The sequence below is a fragment of the Scomber japonicus genome, chromosome 2, assembly GCF_027409825.1.
Source record: "Scomber japonicus isolate fScoJap1 chromosome 2, fScoJap1.pri, whole genome shotgun sequence".
NCBI classification, from domain to species: domain Eukaryota; kingdom Metazoa; phylum Chordata; class Actinopteri; order Scombriformes; family Scombridae; genus Scomber; species Scomber japonicus.
The window spans coordinates 25,573,295-25,597,694 of record NC_070579.1 but is presented as its reverse complement, the minus strand read 5'-3'; the positions used below and the strand labels follow the sequence as shown (position 1 = coordinate 25,597,694).

General features: G+C 40.8%; 1 protein-coding gene across 1 annotated transcript in view; it reads right to left on the bottom strand.

Moving 5' to 3' along the window:
• pkn1a (protein kinase N1a) overlaps positions 1–24,400 on the bottom strand; it is a 49,362-nt gene that overhangs the window by 5,435 nt on the left and 19,527 nt on the right. The window contains exons 2-14 of the mRNA XM_053325457.1: positions 11,398–11,592; positions 10,190–10,295; positions 8,779–8,927; positions 7,713–7,833; positions 5,166–5,311; positions 4,074–4,287; positions 3,380–3,574; positions 2,777–2,886; positions 2,542–2,685; positions 2,137–2,212; positions 1,512–1,647; positions 1,156–1,240; positions 56–135 (exon numbers count right to left, since the gene is read on the bottom strand). Coding sequence (XP_053181432.1) covers positions 56–135; positions 1,156–1,240; positions 1,512–1,647; positions 2,137–2,212; positions 2,542–2,685; positions 2,777–2,886; positions 3,380–3,574; positions 4,074–4,287; positions 5,166–5,311; positions 7,713–7,833; positions 8,779–8,927; positions 10,190–10,295; positions 11,398–11,592 — 1,757 coding nt within the window. The remainder of the gene's footprint in view (positions 1–55; positions 136–1,155; positions 1,241–1,511; positions 1,648–2,136; positions 2,213–2,541; positions 2,686–2,776; positions 2,887–3,379; positions 3,575–4,073; positions 4,288–5,165; positions 5,312–7,712; positions 7,834–8,778; positions 8,928–10,189; positions 10,296–11,397; positions 11,593–24,400) is intronic.

Below are 24,400 nucleotides of genomic sequence, written 5' to 3'. Positions count from 1 at the left end.
ATGTAACAAATGATGTAGAGGGCGTCTCCGTGCGTGTATGTGTGTGTGTGTGTACCTGCCAACTGATGGGGTTCGGACAGGGCACTCAGGGGTGAGATCTGGGGGGGAGAAGGGCTCGATGACTGGCAGTCGATCCTGACGGGGGACATGCGAGGAAAGAGACACGGAGGAAAAGACACAGAGAGACATGCAGAGACGGAGATATAAGAGGAGATAAGATGGAAGACATGAGACAAAATGATCTCACAACAACAGTTTGGACATGACATACAAGCAGCCTCTCAGTGATTCACTTTTAGTTCCAGCTCAGTTTTTGGAGACATTGTGGTCAAGTGCACGCCTCAATGAAAATCCACACCAGCTGTGTTTTTTTTAGGCATTCTTGATTTTGGTCACGTGTCCGTCTAACATAACAGAGGCTTCCATTTTATCAAATGAAACATACATTCAGACATTCTAGTGCTTTTATCAATGTGGTGTACTACCAATACAATAATCTTCACAGGCAGCCTACTGTCTGTATGTTGTGAATATATTAACTATATCTATTACAATCAATAAAGGCCTCTAGACTGAACAGATGGGTACTGGGTGTGGATTTACAGAATGGACATTTCAGTAGCGTCATATGGGACAGTCTGTGGAGATTAGAAAGATTACCATGTTTATGATGGTTTTATGATTGCAGTGTTGGCTAAGTGTGGATAAACTGGTAATGACTGGTAATAACTCTGATGTGACATGAATATGGTATTATTCCACTGAGGTTTCACATCTGGTTCAGATTTCAAGAGTGACAGGCTTTATGACTAACTCAACCAACATTTTGTTGCTCAAATTAAGCCAATGTAACTTTGTTGGTGAATAAAATGGAGTATTTTCATAACGTTCTTACATGACTGTAGCTCAAAACGATTTTTTTATAATCTCTTATTTGCAAATCCTGGATATAAAAATATACTCTAAACTTGACTTGAATTGTAAATATTATGGTCTGGATTACTGTTTATTACATTGTTCACTGATCAAAGTGACAAAACATCATTTTTAAAATCTATTTATCCCACAGCTAACAGAGCGGATTTACTACAGTAGACCAGATCCCACACACAAATCCCCCACTTCCTGGTCTCCCACTCTCTCTGTCTGTCTCACCGGGGTGTGTATTTCCACGTCTCTCTTGTAATCGCCTCTTATCGGAGAGTCGCTGTCCAGACTCAACTTCTCCACTGAGATCTCCCTGAAAAATTCACACAGACACACACAAACAGACCAACGTGGCGATGCAGATGGTCAAATGAACAGACAGAAACAAAACACAAACGGATGGTTAGACATTGGGGCAGAAAAAGCATCACATGCTTCACACTTTGCCAGGAAACACAAGGAAAAAGGTTCAAGGAATGTTGCTGTGTTTGATAGCAAAGTCTGATTGACAGCTATCAAACAACACACATAATGTTCTTCCACTAAAATTAAGTGTGAATGAATGTTTATGTCATTTGTCTCACCCAGCATTGAGTGTGAGGCTGTGTGCATTGGGACTGTAAGTTCCTGAGTTGTTGACAGTAGGAATGGCGTTCCGAAGCAGCCTCACCCACGTCCCGATATCCACGTTCATCTGTCGAGCTCGAAGGAACGCCTTGCCTGGAAACACACACGCCTAAAGTCAATAATATGTGTCTCACAGAACCACTCAAAGATCATCGAGAAGAAGTTTTAAAATCTAGTCAATTCTAAGTCCAAACAAGGATCAAAATAAGTTAAGACCAAGGCCAAATTCTCCTTTATGTGGGTTTTGCCCAATCAGTTTTACACCCTGTTTAATTAAGTACTGTATATTGCTTGAATAGGTGCTGTGTAAATAAAGATGTCATTATGATGAAGACACAAAACTATCCACCACTAGAGGGTGCTGTTAGTTACAAAATGTGTGTTAGGTGCCAGCATCATGTTCAATATCTCAGTAAGAAAAGGCTGTTTCAGCACAACTGATGTTTGTTCATCTCAAAAGTTCATCTATATAAACTGTAGTAAGGCTCATGGATAGCAAAGTGGAGTTGAAACACTGAGAGAAGCTATTTCTACAATCAGCATATATTTCTGTTCTTCCTCTCTGGTCCGTTTCCTGCCCACCTTGCTGCTTAGAAAAGACCTTTTTCTGCCTCTGGAGACGAGGAACTCTCTCAATGACTGGGTTAAAGAAGGTGACCTGGAAAACACACACAAAAACAAAACATGGAAACTACACATCCATTTTTTATTTTCAGATGTCACACTCAAGACAGGTGAACCTTCAAGTATGCTATATCAAAGCAGTGTTTTTCAACACAGGTGCATGTGACCGCTTGTGTGTGTGGGTAGGTGTATGTGCGCACAATACTTTTATGTGTATTAATAGAGTTTACAGGTGTCATATAGGGAAGGATATCTGTGTCGAGCTTTTGGTGTGGCTGTCCCTTTTCTCATTTTTTGTTGCTGTGTGTGTACATATACGTCAAGCTTTGAGTGAGTATGTGTGTGTGTTATTATGGTAAGCACCTCGGCCAGCAGCAGACCCTGAGGCTCCAGCTCCAGCTGAACTCTGTGTTTCTGGTTGTCCAGGAACTCTTCCAGCTTCAGGTACTTAAGAGCGCACAGTGAGCGGTAGTCCTTCCAGTAGACGGCAATCTCCATCTCCCTTGTCTAAAAACACACAGACACATGGGCACACAACTGTCATGCACATGCAAACACACAAACTTAGCAGCATATAAAGGACTGTGTGTATACTGACCCTTTCCAGTTCCACAGTGAAGGTCTGGTCCCAGGCTTGTTCTCCCACAGTCCTCCAAGCCGTCTGGCCCACCACTGTGTTATCCAGCTTTAGCACTGCACTTACTTCCGCTGCACACAGTAACACAGCAAGTTTTATTTCCCCAATAGGTGACATTCCTTTATGGTGGCTGACACTTTAAGTCCTGACATGTATAAAAATGAAGGCTTCTGTATGCTAACACTACAAAACACAACACAGTTTAGGTATTGATTATTGAGTGACATTAATTCCTTGAAGACACTGCAGAAAGTGGTTTGTGAATGGTTCACTCTGGGTATCGAGGCAATTCGGTTAAATTTGCTGATGTTACTGTGCTGCTATATGTGAGCACTGATATAGCATACCCAACGTCACCTTCCTAAAGTTAAAACTGCAACTATGCGTTACTATACTAAATATGGACATGCTACAGTACTATACTGACCTGAAAGTGACAGAGACAGTACGTGGTCCACTATTTGTAATGAAAGAAATGCAAATAAAAAAAGTTATATTGTAAAAAAATTAACCTAACCAGGCCTTACACACAGACTCACACTTACAGCATACATATGTACTCACAGGAAAGCTCCTCTGTTTTGCTAGGTGTTTTTCCACTGACTGAGCCGCTCCGCCCGTACAGTCCCTTGCTGCCCCTCATGAAAGACCTGGTGTCCCCGGGGCTGTAGCAGGGTAGCATGACAGCTGTCCCTTTACTGCGTCCTGGGACCACCTCCAACAACCCCACACAGCCTAGCACCTGCACCTGTAAGGTGCCTGGAGACAGAGGCAAATAATTCAGGTATAACCAACTAGAGGCCAAAACACCAGACGCCTTATCAACAAGATTTAAGACTACGTATAAAACACGTAAAGATGGTTTGGATATGACCAGGAATCAACAGCACCAACCCAGAAATAAATGAACAGGAATTACACACATAATCATATGAGATCATATTAAAATTCCCATTCTTCTGAACAATATGATGAACACATTTATCATATTTACTCAGGCCACAATCTAACTAGGCTTGTAGATATTATAATATAAATGTACAATTGAGTCTATACAGGCTACTATGATGTTCTGAAAAGTAAAAACTTTTATATAAAATGTACCCTTTTCTTACTCCTTTATGTAGTGAGGCGTCAGGGATGTTACTACAGATGTGTGCCTGTGTTTTGGTCAGTGTTAATCTTTTAAAACCTTTTGAGACTTATAGTGTGATCTTGCCTGATTTGGGCCTACTTGGTCTTGTTTGGTGTAACGTACCAGTAAGAGGTGAGGGCTTGTTGAGGGTGCTGTACTGGTTGTGGAGGTAGGGGGCGCCATGGCGTGAGCTGAATGCAGGGGAGGAGGCCAGGACCAGCTCCTCTTTGATGACGTTGGCCTTGGGATGGTCCTCTGGCAGCTCTGCTAGACGGTGGTCAAGAGAGTCTCTCAGGAGGTCCATGCGTTGAGACGCCTCACTCAGACGAGACTGTGCCTGAACAGCAGTGACCCAGAGCAGATGTAATATACATTTACATGTGCTGAGTGACTGCTTTAGTTATCATATTGACATAAAGTAAACTATTAAATCTCTGTCCAATCTCACACAATCCTATTTTAGTCTTGTTTTCACATTACTAAAGAATAATTGTATCAGTGTAACAATTCAGTAAAAAGTCCAGTACGGAAGCTCCATGCCACAATATACTGCAATTAAATACTGCTTTGATATTTGCTTATATTTGATTTTAGAAAATATAAGTCAATACTTGACTATAGCACCACATTTCAAGACTGAAAGAGCAAGACATCTCAGAACATGTTTGAGTCACTGGTACTGATCAAGATCCTTTCAACACCAGCATACTGTTGTTTTGAGTAATAGGAAGTATAGTGTTTCAGTTAAGGTGTTGAAGATACTGTATCTCTGAAATGAAGTGAAAGAGTGCTGTGGCCAAAGCTGCTTTGAGAAATATTTGACTTCACACAAAACTTTTCAATGGAACACTGTTTTCTGTCTCTGCTAGACCCAGAAAGAGAAAGTTGATCACTGTCAGAGACCTTAAGATGTCATGATACTGCAGTAACTCTGTTTAACAAACACATTTTAGATAAGCTAACAACACCAAAGTGGGAAGGTACATTTGCAGAGTAGACTGAAATACAGTCATTATATAGGTAAAGGTCTGAGGTTTTAAGTGGAAGGCTAGAACTGAGTTTAGGTTCAGTTGAGGGTTATTGTTGGGTTTGGGCATTTAGATGTGATGGTTAGGGTAAGGGTAAGGGCTCGGGAATACATCAATGAGTGTTCTCACAAGGTTAAAAGGGTCAATGGTGTGTGTATATGTGTGTGTGTGCGTGTTCGGGTCTAACCTCAGACAAGGCTTTCTTGTCCTGGACCTTGTTGGCCCCCAGGAGCCTGAGTACGTTTTTGGCCCCCTCAGCGACAGCATGTTCAACCCTGTAGTGATGTCTCAGCTCTTCTATTCGTAGCTCCATCCCACACAGGTCCTGGTTACCTGCAGCGGGGAGGGAGGGACAGACAAATTACATTACTGTGCATCAGAGTGGATGATTTCACGCAGTGTAACTAAGACATGACTGCACATGTTATTAACTTATATTCTATAGTTTGTTCTCGGTAGGTGCACGTGAGCAGTGTACAAGATGGACCACCTCAGGGCATACTAAGTTAGGTTAATGCCTAAATGCATGTCACGAGTCGGACAGAAAACATTAGCAGAGCCCAGAGGAAGGGAAGCAGGCTCTGACTGTAAGCAGCATTAACCTTAGCTCTAACCTCTGTTTCTAAAGGACATATTTTAAAAGCAAACTGAGCAAGAAAAATGTGTGTCCATTTTCATCGTTTCCTTTTATATAATCAACTTTTTAATTAAAAGATATATACAAAATTATATTGGGGTAGGATGACACTTTCATTAAGCCACAGAAAAATAAAATGAAAGATTTTAAATTCACACAAAAAAGAAATAAGAGCATCTGAATTGTATCCTTTCTCTCCAATAAGAGTTTCATACTAATGACAGCCTTTTCCCAATATAAAATATTTCTAATGTTTCCTCAGGTTAGCCAGCTAGCCCTGATTAGATATGTGCTTAAAATGGATTAGCAATGATGTAATAACAATAACATAACATTGTTTGACCTCATGTTTTCTCTGTTGCTGGTGATGCTAGACAAAACGCAGCTGATCATGATGTAACACAGTTAATAGGAAAAACAAATGGTTTAATAAATCATGTTCTGCTTACATGCTTTAAGAGGTCAGACATTAAATATGGCAGGCCAGTGGAGAAACTATATAAATAATTTTCATATGCTGACAACAAACAGGGCTAAAATTGATGTGAAGCACAACTATAGCTGAGTGTTTAGCTTAATGGCAGAGCAGCTGCCTCTCACGGTGGGCAACAAAAACAATAGAGCTCACAGATATGAGAAGAGGAGAGGAGGAGGAGGAGGTGTGAAATAAGGAAATGGTAAATAGCATTCAAAAAAGGCGTGTTTGACTCTCAAATGTCAGATTAGTGAAGAGGAAAGACAGAGGGACAGGGAGGAGTGAAAATGATTTTGAGCTGCTCAAAATGCTGCATGAGAGAGAAACAGAGAAAGAGGAAAAGAGAGGGTTAAGAGTGGAGATAGATGTGGATGCTTTTATCTCCTAATAAGGTGTTCTGCCTGGAGCCCAGACCCTGCTAGATGACCCCTCCACCGGGTGTGGTGCCTGGAGACTGTCTGTGTACACTATACACAAAACCCTGTGTGTGTGGTTTAAAATAAGAGAGACCGGATAACCAAGAAAGATCCAGATACCATGTGATACACCGGCACAACATAAGAAGAATTAAGTGTTGAACTTAGTAAGTTGACCATTAGAGATAATAAACAAGCTACAGAGAAATTCTAACAAGGCATATAATCTGTTTCTGGAGAGCTAAAAAAGGTACAAAAATCATTGCTGCTCAGTCTAGTTATCTATAATATAATTTTTAAACTCTTAAACAATCCTTCCAAATGGCCATTATCTTCTTTGCCTTAAAGAGACCCACTTTCAGATGACAGACTGGAGTATATGACCCCTGGAAGAATCTACCATCTGTAATCTGTTTTACTCACATAGCCAGCCATTTTTTTTTTTGGTGCACATCTGTGTGTGAATTCAATTTATTGTGGTAATAAGCCAGGTGGGCCATTTCACACGCTTTGTATCACTCACACCAATACACACACACACACACACACACACACACACACACACACACACACACACACACACACACACACACACACACACACACACACACACACACACACACACACACACACACACACACACACACACACACACACACACACACACACACACACACACACACACACACACACGACTGTTACCAGTGTGTCTGTGTGTGTATCAACTCAAACTGCCCTCTTTATCATCTTCCCTATAACACTAAGGCAGAGATATGTGAAAACACTGAGCCAGATTTTTATTGATCCGCTTATGCTGTTGTGTGTCTGCTGTCTGAATCTGCTGCTCCAAACAAACTGGACAACATACAGAGAAAAAAGAAAGCAGGACTGCAGACCACATGAAGAGACATGGAAAAAGACCCAGGAATAAGAACTCTGTCAAAGCCAGCCATTGTCACACAGCACACAGTGACAGTGCAATACACGAGAATAGCTGCTAGCACTTTAGCCCACTTTCCTCTGACAGGAAACAGACAACATTTAAATATTGTGATCCTTCTCGATTAATCCACAACAGAACCATTTTTCAAGCACTTGGCAGCTGTTCTGTTAAGCGTGTTGCATTAACGGTCAATCGCTGATACATGTGGTTAACAATAACTTGCTGATATTTACAGAATACACTAGTCAGCCAATCAAACTTACCCTGTGTGTCATCATTGTGCTCAGTGGCCTGTACAGCCTTGCGGATTTGCATGCGGATGATGTCAATTTTGGTCTTACTGTCCTGCAGCATATGCTGTGCTGTTTGTAGCATCTTCTTATCCTGAGTGAAACAGAGACAACACAAGATGCAAATTACTTAACAGGAAACAGGAAAGTAAAAAGTTATAATATTGGAAAATCTTCAGCGACAGTGAGAAACATATCATTCTTCTTTTGTCCTGTTTGTTGATTGCTATATGCCCCATATTCCTACTAGACTACACCCAATTTGTCAAATAGTCAGAAACCAATGTTAATGTGCTTTCAATGCAAGTGATGGAGGACAAAATCAACAGTCCTCTTTTCATGCAAAAATCTATGAGGTTTCAAGTGGATGTCTTCTGAAGTTACAGCCTCTTTAGAATAAAATTAGATAGTGTTTTTCTGTTGAGCTGCAGTGGATGGGATAGTAACAAAAACTAATTTTGTACTAAAAAAACAAATTCTGAAAGATATCCATTCGTCTTGACTACTGTGGATGAATTTAGCCTCAACACAACTTCAGATTGCAGTGAAAAGAGCACTAAGAAGGGATCTTCAAATGGTAAATATCAACAGGAGGAATGATAAAAAAAATTAGCAAAACCGTTTTCAATGATCATTTGGGCACCTGATTGATATTTTAAGACAGACTTGAGAATTGTGAGTTTCTCATTTAAGGTGAAACATGAAGGGGAGTGGAGGCATGAGAACAAGGTCAAACAGAAGCTGCATTAAAAAGGGGGGAGGGGAAATTGGTAAGTAATCAAGAGATGAGGTGTGGTGCTACATTGGTTAAGGGTATTGTTCACATGTTATATGTATTTATAGATTGTCATCTGAGTCAGCAGATTGCAAGGTTGTGGATCATGAAGGTGTCAGCATCAGCCAGCTGGGGGAGGGTAATGATTCTCTTTATTTATCTGTATTAATACATTTCTTAATGTTTTGATATAAATAGGGATCATATTTTTGTCCTGTTCTATCCTACACTGAGCTGTGTATGGGTAAAACTGGTGCCCTGTACCTTGGTGGATCCATTGGAGTAGATGGGGATCATGTTCTCAACTCCCTGTTTGACTTTGAGCTCGATGTTGAGCTGTCTCTCCAGGGCAGCAATGCGTTCCTTGTGGGCTGATGTTCGACTCTCTGCCCCTGGAGACTGAGGACACTCATCTATGGAGAGAAAGAAAAGGTTGGACGATGATATAAAAAGGAACAAGACGAGGGTTCACACAGTGTGCTCTGAAGTGAAAAAACTCTCAGGGGAATTTCATTTAATGTCAGACGATACTATTGCACTCTTGAATTTTATGCCACACAGTTAATATCCTGGAAGATGGGAACAGATCTGATCGCCCAGCCATGGTTGTCCGTACAATTAGAGGTCTATTACAGCATTTAAAAACTGGCAAGATGAAAATGGTGCTCCACCCAGATGCAATAAGGAAAGACAGCTCATCAGGGCATATTATTTTTCCACTGCTCAAATGTCCCGGGTATCCATTCATCAAGAGTGTGCAGGCAATTATCTAAATTTCATTATAAAGAAAGCTTAAATGTTATTTTACAATCAAGTTGTAAAGCAAATCTGATTTATATCTAAAAAAAACATCTCCTATATAACAATTTATGTTCACAAAGCTTGATTTCAAAATCTCCAAGAAATGTCAGTTAGTCCTTGAAACATGGAGCAGTAAAAAGAATAAAACTATGAAGACTTTTTGAGACCCTCTTTAGGTTTTGGTTAGCCAACACCAGACCACATCTGTGATCTGTGAGGTAGGGTCTGGCGAGGAGCCGTTCATTTTCTCGTATTTGATCACGAATGTCGATCAAATGCTTCTGTACACTACTGGACAAACTTACAGCCAATCATATCAACGATAGATGATGACGTATTCAGAGCCTTTAGGGAGCAGCGCAAACATCCTTTTTATGAAGGAAACATCATGTAGCGCAAGTTTTTGTTCTATTTTCAAAGTGAACTTGACTTCTAATTTATTTAGCACACAATCTACTGCTGCTTTGAACAGTTGCTGCACCTCTGTGGCCACCATGCTGGATGTAAACAGAGTCACTCTACGGTTGTCATCACCTAGAACCCGCCTACCCGTTCTTTGATTGGTTCCCTATCTCAGGCGAAACTTTTGTCTTGGTGGCCATGCTAACTTTCTGAGCGAAGCGGAATATCGCTGGAATGAGAGCATGGGTATACCCAGGCTAGGTTTTGGTCACAGATTAAACACAAAATCAAAAGAGCTCCAAGCACTCAGTTAAATCTCATTTTTTCATTATGCCAGTCATTATGTGGATAATTGACAAAATAATGGGAATATTGCCACAAAGCTGTCCTGCTCTGTGATTTGAGACATTTCTTTAGTAGATCATAAACACAACAGAGTACAGAGGACCGCAGGAATGAGAGCTTCATGTACCTTTATTCTCATCACCTCCTTTCACCACAATGTGAGCATCCAGCTCCTGCAACTGAGCATGCAGACTGTCCAGTCTACGGTTGGAGGTTCGCAGCTGGCTGTCCACCTGTATGTGAGAGCAAAGAGAAGGAAACATTTCAGAATATGGTGAATTAACAAATCATTCTGCATTTTATTTTCTGCGTTTACACATGAGTGCACCAGCCCAGCAGTTCACTGAAATGTGAAACCTTGGACAATGTTTTTTTCTATTTTGATGTTGACTGTTGACATGTCAATCCATTTTTAAGTACTTAATTCAGGACATAATGAAATTGTGCAAGCTGAAGCATGCAAAGAAACCTCAACTCACCCATCAAAACAATTGGGGACAAATGCGGTTGGATTTACTCACTATCCACCTTTTCTGCTTTAAAGACTCACTCAATCCTCCCATAATCCCTATAAACGCATGTGAGCAAATCATTTAACCCTTCAACTGCCCGACTGGCACAGCTTACTTCTATTAACAGTATCTGGCCCTGTTGCTTGTTGTAGCCGTCGCACTGGGCAACTCCAGGAAATCAATGTGTGAGCCTGTGTGATTGTGAAGCAGGGCATTTCCAAACGCCCTGTGGAAATGTGTGCTCAGTGAGCCTCCACTAAGTAAATAAAGGCCCAACATTGGTCACCTGAGACTTAAAAAAAAAGTACCAGATGCTCCAGAAAAGTCCCAAATGTCTGTAAAGACAAACAGGATAAGAACATAACATACCAGCAGATCTACACAGTTCCGGTCAAATGGTATGCATCTGATTCACCGGCTACTGCAGATAGTGGTCATTAAATTGTTTTCCTGTGGCGATACTAAGGTACAATATCATGACTTTCTAATTTTAGGTCAGAGTGCTTCCATGACTTCATAATTTTATTCCGGTTTTGTTTGTTACTGATGTTTTGTCTGAGAGGTGGACCCTTGGATATCCTCCAATGACTGAAAATGCATTCTCATTTTCCTTTAAGTATCTTTTTGTCAAATCTCTGACTTTCACTGTTGATATTTCAGACCTTGTTTTACCACAGGGAAACCTGTTTAAAGGCTCTTTTCCACAAAAAATTAGAAAATTGGCTGGCGTGATAAGATAAATATCTGTGGACTTTTTGAAGTCCTGGTGGGTGGAGGTTTTGAGGAGCTGTAGAGAAGATCTTAAAGGGTAACTGTGATGGACCTGCTGTGCGTTCCTCTTGTCAGTAGTTGCCCTGCGCAGGTTCTCAGCTCCTTCCTTGATCTTCAGCTCCTTGCGGATCTCTCTGCGGATCCTCTCGCGCTGCTCGTCCAGAAGCTGCTGTACGCTGGAGTCTGAGAAGTCCGAGTTTTGGTCCAGACCCAGCTGCTCCAGAACCGACAGCCCGTCTGGGTCACTCTGGATTGGTGAACAAGGAGAGGGAGAGGGGGGTGGAGAAAAACAAGGAAAATGGGGGACAAAGGAAAAATAAGTTATGAGCTTAAGAAATATCTGTCAAAGCGATACAAAGCTGAAGTTCCAACACAGCGCTACTCCTCAGTCTGGTAATGGGAAGTGTTGAGAGTGACGTAGACAGAAGAGGAAGAGATGGTGAGCAGGATAAGGCAGTAATGGGAGGAAAGAGATAGAGAGGGAGAGACGATGGGGGGGGGGGGGGGGGGGGGAGACAAAGTAGGGTAAAAATGTGAAAGCTAGAGAAGGGAGCAGGAGGATGGGAAAAGAAAGGCAGGACGAGCAACAAGGAATGACAAAAATCTTGTTCAGCCAGTGTTTATAATATTTCAAAACAAATCTGCCATGTCCAACCAATTTATCACTAAACATCAAGAATACCATTAGAGATGCCATTTCCAGGATAGCCTCCTTGCCAAATGGGCTAAAATCCACACTATACATAAACATCACAGTGAATTACAGACTTGTCCCATGACCTGTACAGTCCATTGTCTTCTTTCTAGAGGTTTTCTCATGATCCAGCCTCTCTCTACTGTGTGAGAAATAATGTGCTCTTACTTTAAAAAGAAAAAACTTTTTTCTACATTTACAAGACTCCGGCTCAAGTTCCCGCTTACTTCTGACAACAGTTTTGTATCTTGTTTGCCTGCCTGCTAGCATAACACACACATCTTTACAAAAATACCTGAAATCAGAGCTAAAGCTTGCTAGCAGAGGAGATCTTGAGACTCAGCAACACAGACACCCAATCAGGAACACAGCAGGAGAGAGAGCGAGCGTTAATCACTCGAAATCACAGCCACTCAACGGTTATTAGAGGAACACACAAAGCAAACAAACAAGCCAATAACACCTCACCTCGGAGCTGTCTTCATCCTCCTCGTCACCATGCCAACACATAATTCGCTCAGATAGGATGACACAAAAAAAAACGACAGAGGACCCAAACTCTTTGCTACACTCCTGAGCTCAGCCAAACAGCTAATGCCACACCAAGAGCAAAGTGGTTTTGGGGAGGGGGGGCGGAGGGCAAGTGTGGTGGTGGTGGTGGGGTGATAAAAAGAGATAAAGAGAGGGAGAAGGAGAGTTAAGTGAGAGAGGAGGGGAACGCCTCCAAAAGAGGATATCCGTCCCAACACCAAGCTGCTCAGGCCTTTCCTGTTTCCTCTGTGATTTTGCTGCTGTCAGTGGAGAACGAGGCAGAGAGAAAAAAAAAAAAGAAAAGAGAAAAAAAAAATACACCCCCCCCCCCCCCCCCCACTTGAAGTTTCTGTAAATCACTCTAAGATCTGTGGCAGTAAGCCTGCATGATGTCAACTCTTCCTCTTCACCGATTAATCAGATCTGACTTGAAGTTAATTTGTGACAACTTTTTTTTTAAATTTTATCACTTGGGTCTTCGATATAATCTCGAGGGCGGAAATGAGGGAAGGATGCTTTTTCTAAGTATTGGATCATAGCCAACAAATAAGGGTGGTATGCATTTCTGTTGCCTGCTCAACCTCTTATTTCCTCTGGGCTCCACATTCACAAACCGCAGTGGTAATTCTCCTATAGGGACTATGGGACAGACACACAACCCCCCCCCCCCCCCCCCATCTGAAAATATGATAACATCTCCAACATATGCAGCAGTGGGTGGAGATGTCCATAAAAATCTTAATTACCATGTGTGTCAGACTGTATGATGTCAGTTTTACCGTAAAAAACAAGCAACAAACCCAAACAATGGAAGCAGAGACACGTCATCTGTCTGCATCGCTCATGTTTTGAAATTTGTAGTTTCCTATTACAAAAATAAAAGATTTATTATTGTTTATTACAAAGTGGTGCAATGTCCGTTCTTTGTAATTTGGAGTTATATTCCAAATTGTTTGTAGTTGTGGTCGTAGCAGCAGTTCAAACTTTGAGATTCTGTCTTCAATTTCAAATTCAGTTCAAAATACATACATATATATGACCAATGACAACTTGTGGGATTTGGGCTGACTCATGTCCTTCTCTACTGTTTTGTGCTCAGTATGACCAGAATAGTTGGCTTTCTGCATAATTTTATATATATATAACCATTTTTATATGATTGGGAAAGTAAAGAAAGTTTTACTTTTGATATATTGGGCTAATTTTTGTAATACTTGCGCCGTTTCCTCAATGACTCTACACAAATACAATGAGTCAGCCTTTCCTCTCCTCTAAATAAAACCCTGGGTTATTTGGTAAGTAATTAGGGAAACTGTGTGACTGATAGACATCCTTCTCAACAAAGATACCCCTTTCTAGTCCTCCTTGGATCTGTGAGAGTCCAGATCAAAAAAGGAAATGTGACACTAACCACAGTTTTACTTCCTGTAATCTGAAAAGGCAGACTGAGCTGATCAGAAATGATGTGTTAAAAACAGGAAGAGCAACAATAAGTGTATTCAAATGTCTATTTGGACTCATGGATAAATCGATTTAAGTAAGGACTCACCAATCCAATCCATTTGAAAGGTATCAGCGCTATTAAATATCTGATTGAATGAAATTGAAGTACAATTTCTTTATTAAAGTAATTGGAGAATTTCATATTCAGTGCGTCCCTACTTTTAAATTCTTTTAGTGGTAAAACTTGATAGTAAGGACTCAAAAAGCTTAAACCAAAGGATCAACTAGATATGACACAGTCTTTCATTATCATTAACTGCTGCTTAAATAATCACTGCTGGCCATTGTGGCAGATCATGATTTTTTTTTTTACTGTTGATTGGAAATATTAAAAATGCTGACATGCTGATGATCTGACTGGCTACTTGTTTCCCCCCACATGGAAGAGAACACTTGTCAAGACGTCACTTGAATATGACAAAAGTTAATCCTCTCCGTCTCCACCTCGCTGTGTAAAGTGTGCATGTGATCCCCACCTGCCACTGTGAGAACTGCTGATCAAATGTTTGCTTACACTTACAGAGTCAGTCACAGTGGGAGGAACCGCTGTTGCTTTAACGAGGCTCGAGTGTTTCAGTATTAGCGTGGATTGTTTTGTTTCTGCTGAGCTATAGCCGTACTGCCAAGTGATTATGTGTCAGATGGTGAACTGATTGTGTAACTGGAGTGGAGGGAGGTTGTTTGAGTTTTACTACTGAGCTCATACCCTCTGACCCACTTCTTGATGTTGAGCAGAGACGTGAAGTAACTCCTCTCAAAATAACTTGATGTTTTTAAGTTTTAAGGGTCTGACTGCATTTGCCTTTTATTCACCAACTTACACCGAAACGCTCACAAACTCCAATGTGACTGTTGTTTCTTCAATACTTAAGTCCAGCTGCCTCTAACTTATAGCTGCAGTTGGTAAGTCTTATAAAAGTAACTATTTGTCATATTTGCTAAGAATGTCACTATGTAAAGACAGCATTACATGAAACTAGTAATCTGTTAAAAAAAAAACAGGCTCATTTAGCCCCACCTACTGCTGCTACTGCAAATTGCCAGAATCCATCGCGACCAGACAGAAAGACCCAATCAGAGCCAGGATTGTGTCTGATGGAGTGTCTGACAGCTGTCAATCACTGCTCACGCACACAGCCCCCTCCCCCTTCCTCCTCAACTCGGTCAAGCTCATATCTCTGAGTTTCTAGGTAAGGTATAGCCATGTGAAAGTCACTGTAAAGCCTTTTATATCTAGCTGTGTGGAGTGTAGTTCATGTATTACCCATCGTGTGCACGTGGTCGCGTCAGCCTCCTCCGGGGGAGGGACTTTGGAGGCAGGGCAGGAGTGCAGCGGAGAGGGAGGGGGAGGGATCTGAAAGTTGTACTTCTTCAAATCTGATGCAAAGTCCTCTCTGTCCTTAAGTCATTAGAGTCATATTTCACAAATATTTACTAATAAGGTGTTTTCTATTACTATATGCACATTTTTATGACAAATGTTCAGTGTTGTCAAATTGAGCTGTTATTAGTTTTCTGTACAAGGAGGCACATTTTCATATGACTGAAAGGTTATACACTATATTACAAACGCCTCGACCTTCCTCTCCTCTAATTATTATATATTGATAAGGATTGGGAAGCGGTCACTTTATAGAATCTCCCACAGCCTGTCCTACAAAAGCAAAGTTATTATGATATATAAATTATCATCATTATTATTATATATGTGAATATCATATCCAGAAGGTCCCACTGAGATACAAGATCATGTATTTTAGGAAGTCCTGGTCAAGATGGAAGCATAAACAATTTCATAACAATATGACATGATCACACACAAAAGGAAAAGAAGAGAAACATACAGGCCGTAGCGTCGATAACAAGAACACAATCCACCTCAAAGTTAAAGTTAAATAAAACAGCAACATATTTCCTTCAGGGTAGTTTGTAAAAGACCTTTAAAAAGGGTATTTAATGAAGGGAGTGCTTCTATTTTATTACGGTAGATGCCAAAAGGTGCATACGTAGAAAATAGTTGAGAGAGCGCAGTGACCTGAGGACATTTAAAATAATATAATTTGATACATGAAAATGTCAAATAGACAAAAAGAAGAATCCTCTCCAATACATTAAAGAAAATTGTACTAATTTTATGATGATTTTGCAGATTGGTGCTCTTTCTGCAAATGGATTAACTTGAATGCACTTGTATCAGTTGTAGCAGCGATTAATCAATCAAGAAGATATTGATCAGCAACTATGTTACTAATTGATTAATGGCTTGCCAAATTTTAAGGACAAACGTGATAGTTTCAAGTTCTTAAATGTTTGTTCTGCTTATATTACAGTAACTTGAATATTTTAGTGTTTTAGTCTGTTATCAGAAAAAAACATGACACTTGCAGGCCTTTTTTTGTAGATTAAGTATTTTATTAACGGCTATATACTTTCACTTCCCTTTTAATACAATTTGGCTTTACCTAGAAATCTATCAGTAGTTATGATCAACTTTGAGGCTTTGGCTGTGATATGGATTTATCAGCATCAGTGCTTCATAAAAACTAGTGGTCAGTATATCTACTGTCGTAAAGCAGAAACGAAAACCGTCTCTGCTACAAACAGAGCATCTAAGCGTCCAGTCACTTCAGTCCAACACCCTAGGACGATGGTGACAATATGTCTCATGTCTCTTCCAACCTGACACGTGTTAACTTGTTAGATGTTGACTGAATGGATTCTGACACCCATACGCGGCGCAGCAAAGCAAAATCAGATCAGCTGTTACAAACCAGTCACACTAAGATGCTGGAAATGACACTTTTCCTGCCATCTTTAATTGAGTTCAGCAGTTAAAGAGAGGAAGCTGATACAACACAACGCTCTGCTTAATCCTCCAGTTGTCGACCCAGTGTAACACTACAAAAATGGCGATAGCTAGTGGGCATGAATGACTCACTCCATGCAGCTTGTTAGTGAACTAGTCCAGGGAGGAAAATTCAGCAGCAGTGTCCGGGGAAGTAATGACGAGCTAATTCAATAGATAACGGCGCCGAGCGAGGCTAATTCAATCAGACTGTGTGAGCAGCGCGGAGGAGCCTAGGGCTGGACGAAGAGGGACAAGACAGAACACGGGTAAAGTGCAGTCGTGTGTGACTGTGGTTACATGTCCTCTAATGTGAGGACAATGCCTGGAGTTTTCCTACTGAGTGATTATGACCAGGCAATACAGAGGTCATGGTCATGGACAGGCGAGCTCGTGCAAGAGAGGGACAAAAATAAGAGATATGCACTTTATACACACACACATAGACACACATGTACACACACACACACACACACACACACTCACAGAAAGCCCCTCTTACTTTCCAGTGAGGACATGTCTCTTGGGGGAGTGAGGCCACAGAGCTCAGCCCATTTCTGACTGAGAATAGTGTTATTGTAGAGGGTGTGATCTGTGTACTCTTGCAGCTCCAGTACACTCAGTCCAGTGCTGACTTTGGTGTGGGCTATTACATATATGACACTAGCTGAAAATACTATTATCATTATTAATAACTGTGATAACTGTGACTGGATGTTTGCTCTATAATGACAGAGAAAGGACAAGCAAGCTCTGATTGTTCTAAAAGTCATGACTAAATAATAGACGAGAAAGAAAGAAGAAGAAGAGGACAGCACCGGTTCTGGTACAGTTTTTTTATACCAAGAAAAAGTCAAACTGATTCTATATTCAAAGTGACAGGATGGGTAGATGGTTACAAATGTGTGTCTGCTTATTTGATGATCTTCCACTTCAGTTTGAACTTTTCTCCCATCATTATCTGTTCATATATCTTGAAATGTAAGTGTCTAAATGTATTTTGGTATATTCTGCATTTTATATGTGAAATATAATTAAGAGTCACACATAAGATAATTGCAATATGTTTCTCAGGGCAAAATACCAACATTTTTTCAACCTGGTTTGGACTTGGAGACAAAAGTTTAAAATCATAGAAGAAAGCTTTAGGAGACTCCAGCTGCTTGCACCAATGTATAAAGACAGGAATACAGCGTTGGAGGCGGGGGCCCATTCATTCCTATGAAAGCTGCTCATTGGTACATAAAGCCAAACAAGTTCTTCCTTTTCCACAGAGCTTGATGCAAGCACACTAGGATAAAATTATTTAATTGTGCAGCTCTTCCGGATTTTTAAAATGTGATCAGGCTGAATTGATCTGATAGTGAGAGGAGTCATTTCGCCGGGGTTATGATGTTGTAATTGCACAGTTTGGCTTGGCACCAATACAGTCCTCGTTTTTCTGGAGACTATAATTCCTGATTCTCTACAACAGAGGTAATAGGTCTAAAGTTGAACAATGATCAAAATGGACAAAGTTAAGAAAACAAAATCCACGGTTAAAAAAAAAAAAAAGTCAAAATTTTCCTTTAATGAATCTCTTAATACCAGCATCTTTATCTCCTTCATTAAGAGGTTAGAACATAGGCTTGTAATATACATTTAAAAAATGAAAATATGGGGGTTGAGCGCCCGCCCCATGTGCTATAGTACTCGTTGCAGGTGATCCCGGTTCGAATCCCGAGCCGAGCGGTCTTATCTTGCGTGTCATTCCCCCTCTCTCTGCCTCCTGTTTCCTGTCTATCTCCACTGTCCTGTACATTAAAGGCAAAAAAGCCCGAAAAAATATACTTTAAAAAAAAAAAAAGAAAATGAAAATATGTGAGTGAGTTACAAGACTATTTTAAGTTCAACCCATCATCAAGTCATGCAACTCAAACAGACAACTCAGGGTTGGCTCTCTGACTAAACATAAAGTGAACATTTCTTCTTGCCTTGGTGCACAGACTGTGGCGACTGAGGCCACTGAAACCACAAAGGTGCTACTTTTTGTTTCCAGACCTGCAATTTTATCATTGCTGTGTACTGAAGTCAGAAGAAAGTAAGGTTTAGAGACATTAAAAAAAACAAAAAAAAAAAACAGCATGTGCTCTAGTTTAGAATAGAGGTAGGACACACAGACACACACACACACACTATGACTGATGCATGAGTCTGTAAAGTGGTTCTTTACTGGATTTACAGTAACTTGCAAATCATTTCCTGTAGATGTCTGCCACATGGACAACTCTGTATTATTGTGCTGAGAAGACTAACCTGCAGCAAAATATTTCCTATTCATGTCAAACAGACAAACTGCATGGCAGAGTGGCAGGGAGAGGGACAGTATGCAATGCCCCAGAATAGAGTAGACAGAGAGGAAGAGTGGAATGAAAACATACACTGATCTCTCTTTGTCGTTCAGAGGAAAGGCTGGTTTAAAGTGAACCTCAATGTGTTAGGAAAACACTATGACCTTAGATGAAAAGTCATCATAAACATATTTTGATGGTACACAGAACTCTCAAAAGTAATGTGCTTTGCTAGCAGTGCAGTTCTACTCAGATACAAATGGATAATAATCAGCAAGTGGACCATCTGCAACACAGATTAGAAAAAATATACACTGGAAGAAACAAAAGCCAGTTCGTCTAGTCACACTCATGAACAAGGCAGAGCAAAAAATGATTAGTGAGGGTCTGAGAGAGAGTCGAGTCAAACGAAGAGAAAGCAGCGTGGGGACAGGAAGAGAGGGAGGAGAGAGAGACGGATGAGGCACAGCTGAGAGGGTCACAGGGTTGAAGCAGACAGAACAGACAAATAAGCAAAAAGAAAGAAGGAAAGAAAGGAGATGGAAATAGGTCAGAGAACGGCAATGAGTCAACTACAATGAGCAACAACTGGGCCAGTCGAGTGTTTTTCAAAATAGCTGAAGAACAGGAGAATGAGGTTTACTTTATATTTGAGAGGAAGAAAGAGCATGTTTCGTTTTTACAGTCTCCTCATTTGTACATACAAGTGAAACATGTATTAATGTAAGACACACAGAAAAAAGACAAAGAAAGACCAGGACAGGGTGACCTGACCCACTGCAAACACACACACCCTGATACACAAGGACATTGTAAGAATGAGGGCAGCAACATGCAGCGTTTGACCCTGCTTTAACCCTGCTGGCCATGTTGGTCACCTACAGACCTTCATATACATCACCTCCCTCCACCCTTGACTCAGTCCTTTGCTCTTCTCCATCTTTCTCACCATACAGAACTTATCTAGTGTATAAATCTTGTGTATCTGTTTGCCTTTAGTTTCATGACCCCCACCCTCAAAAGGAAATCCATGAAAAATAAGCAGCACTTTTGGCAGAAAGCGTTGAATCTAGGAATGTCCCTTGCTTCTGTCATTTTTAACAGGGTGCTATAACATGAACTTGGCTCAACCTGACAGCCATTGTTTCCACCACCAATTGGCCACTTCACGTCTTCAATTCAGGTCCGTACGAGGCTGTCAGCTTGGCAGATGTGGAGGAAACCTTACTCTTTGAGCTACATCCAACTTTTTAGAGACAGGACAAACAAGACTGCCAAACTCATTTATCTTGCAGGCAAATGATGAATTCTTACAGAAGATAAAAACAGGACTTGAAGTGCAGGACACACCGGCTGCGTCCCATCATGACTGGACAATACACACACACACACACACACACACACACAGACACACAGACACACAGACAGACAGAAGAGGTAGTTGTGAGACAATGGCTGAGATGTGACAATCCAAGATGAAAATGTCCTAACAGCGCTGCTTTTCTGAAGAGCTGTCTTGTGGTGGAGCTGAGGAATAAGAAGGTGGGGAGCTGTGAGTGTGACAATTAACTGTGACAAACCATCACATGAACACGCTGTCGATGTGTAAGATGAACAGTGTGCTGCTTATTTCCCTTTATTCTTTGATGCCCATTTTTTCTGTTTGTACTGAACAGTAGGAGTGAGATGGAGAGTAAGAAAAAAAGGGGAGTGTAAGAAATCAGTTTCTCCCTTCCTTCAGATATCAGCTGATGGATAAAAGGCCAATGGGGAGAAAATGGGGAGCCTCAGTTTCAAAATCTCTTCCTTTACCTGTTCTTTCCTGACATGTGTTGAACTTTGGTTATCAGCAAGCTGCTGTTTTGTTGTTCAAACTTTGGGTGGAGTGTCTGATTCACACGCTACAACAGACACAAACAAGTCCGTACAACAGGTGCGAAAAAACATTCCGGAGAAAATATTTTAACAATGCAAATTTTCTCAGTGCCAATATAAATTATGTGGTGAGAATACATCAAAAAGTTGGGAATATGCTGCCTGTATGTGTGTCAGACTTATGAAGTGTCCGTGTGTCTGTTTGTTGGATCCATTTGCTATGACTGAAATAAATCAGTCCTACCAGGAGACCTGTACAAAGTCTGTTCTGTTCCAATGTAAGCAAAGCGCTTCATATTTATACTAAGTCACCATGTCACAGCAGCTTGTTGATTACTGGAAGCTAACTGCAAACCAGATCAGTGGCTCCCAACCTTTTTGACTTGTGGACCCTTAAAATGATGGTTGTAGCATGTGAAGTTCAACCGAAAATGTACACCCCCCCCCCCTCCCCCTAATTACTCACTCTTTTGAAGGATTTTTAGAGCCCTTGGTAGCTTTAGCTTAAGTAAAAAAAAAGTGATCTGGGATATTTTTTGAGGGACAGGTTGGGAACCACTGGACTAGATAACAGGACTAGTTCAACAAAGTCTCAGATGATTTACAGAAAATATTTTATCATCTACATATCTGCCTGGTCTTCTGCATCCTCTCTTGCTCTGGCTATCAAAACATTTTTGATAAGGAGTCCTGAACATATGTTTATTAAAGAGCTGTAGCCAAGATATGAACTGTGTGGGAAATGAAGTGGTCAATGATCTCTGGTGGATTTATTAAATGAAAGCACATGTGTCACCTTTTCCCTGAGCTCTGAAGTCATATTTCCAAGCTGAAGAATGAACTTTTATACAAACATAACTTTGGCATTTCTTCTCTGTAATTTCTTTGTACTTATCTACCAACATAGATGTCTATACTGGCAGCAGTGAGCTAATGTTGGCTCACATATTAGCCTGACATACCTTGATACAGTAGAAAATAGTGCAACCTACACACAGCAAGCCTTACTAGTATGGGAACAAACAGGTAAAAGCTAATCTTTAGTGCAATGGCTGAAATCCAGCAAGCCTGAGGAAATGTTTAGAGAGGAAGAGCAGAGGATGAATCAATCATAAAGAGACCTCAGTGGACAGGGAGAGTTGTTTAAATGACAAACATCTCCAGGTGGGAATGTAAACACAGTCTGGCCAGGGTGAAGTGGCTCCACATCCATAACTACTGAACCTTTCCTGGAATAGAGAGTGAAAGACAGAAAGGAAAGCAACGGGAAGGAACAACCAGTTGCTCTGCTCCTTTATTCTCCAGAGAACAAACACACAGAGGCTGGCATTCACTCCAGCTGCATTCATCTTCCTCAACAGCAGGGGGAGGACCCTCAAGCACAGCATGCCTCCTGTCAGTCACTATCTGTTCCAGACATGCTTACTGAGCAGACCAGCCACCTGTCAATCATTGTCCAGTCGCTGCCCGGCTGAATCAGTGAGGACGGCCGACAGCTGTCAGTCATCCTCATCCTCACTGGCACACGCTGTGAGAGGAGCTCCTCAAAGCGGTTTACATTCTGCTTAGCAGAGAGAAAACAGATGCAAACTTTTTGGTAATAGTTTGAAATTAATCCAGGTGGGAATGTAAACACATACTGGCGTCGAGAGGAATATTTGGCTTTATCACATGCCTACATTTTTTAAGATGTACTTCTCAGAAACTCCCTGCGTCTCATATCACTGGTTTTCCTCAGCTAACAGATGAACTCCAGAACAGCACAACAGGGAGAGGAGCGTGAAGAAAGACTGATTTTAGTCTGAAGTCATACACATCTGCAATTATTTAAGATTAACTATTTAAAGGGCCCTGCACACTCACACAGAGCTGAGAAAATGTCTTATGAGCCACAATAATTAAAATGACCTGTGTGGGTTTAGCAGTGCCTGGCATTAAATATGACTTTAACTTTGTCCTGAAGTTACAAAAACTAAAGCGAATAAAACATATTTTTTTTATAATTCAATTTCTTTATTGGTTCATCTTTCGAGTATTTTAGCCATTATTTGATTAGTTGTTTGGTCTGTAAAATATCTGAGAAAGGTGAAAAATGTAGCTCACTATTTCCCAAAACCCAAGGTGATGTCCTCAACATCTTGCTTTGTCCTGTCCAACAGTTCACAACCCAAAGACATTCAGTTTACTGTCATAGAAGGCTGAAGAAACCAGAAAAATATTCACGATTGGGAAACTGGAATCAGAGAATTTGGACAATTTTTAAATATAAGTGACTGATGATCATCAAAATAGTTGCAATTAATTTTCTGTCAATGGAATAATCGGCTAATCACTGCAGCTCTACATCACAGTACAGCTGCTCGCAGATAATCCTCATTAGGTTTGGCACAGGAGTGTCAACTGAAGCAAATGATAGCCAAGTAGTAAGACAAGCTTTCGCACCGTGTTTTTCACTTCCAGATGAACACAAGTATCTACACAGACACTGTGGCTGCGCTGAGGTGCCTCAAAGCGCAGTAAAGACGACAACAAAACATGTAACATGTTACATTAGATTCATTTATTGGACACTTTTGCCCAAAGTGCATTCAACCTCCACATGAAGGAGAGTTAATATAATAAAAGCTGCACTGTAACCACATAGACAGACCGGAAAGCCGAAAGACCCCACAATGACTCAGTTCCTGTGCATGTCTTTAAAGTGGTTATGATGTGGGTCTCACTTGGGCTGTCGGGTCAATTCTAACAACATTTCAGAGAGTTAAATGATCTATAATCAGTACAATTTTTAGAGGTATTAATACTCTTATGTGACTTTGTAACAAGAACAAAATAATTAAACACTGATGCAGAATGTAGCTTTTAAAAACATGGAATAAAAAGGAGTGTATTTTTAGTTCAGGAACTGAAACCATCAAGGCTTTCCAGCAACTGCACTGTGCTGATGCACTCTAGAAGGCTTACGGCATGCAGATTATAATCAGTAGTCTTGTAGCGTTTAGTGGTTAAATTACATTAAGTTCACAAAATCTTATGAATATTGAAGCCAATTATAGATATAAAAAAAAGATAAAGCACAACTTTGAGGTGAAGCATGGGAGAATTCAGTTCTTTGGTGCCGTACCTGTTTCTGTATGACGTCTGAATGCACTGCGTGTGTGTGTGTTGGTGTTATTAGATTATATGAGTGTCTACGTGAGTGAAAGAAGCATGCGCAGAGTTGTAATTGCTTTGACAGGTCTGGGGTTTCTGCCTAGATGAGCTGCATGGAAAGACA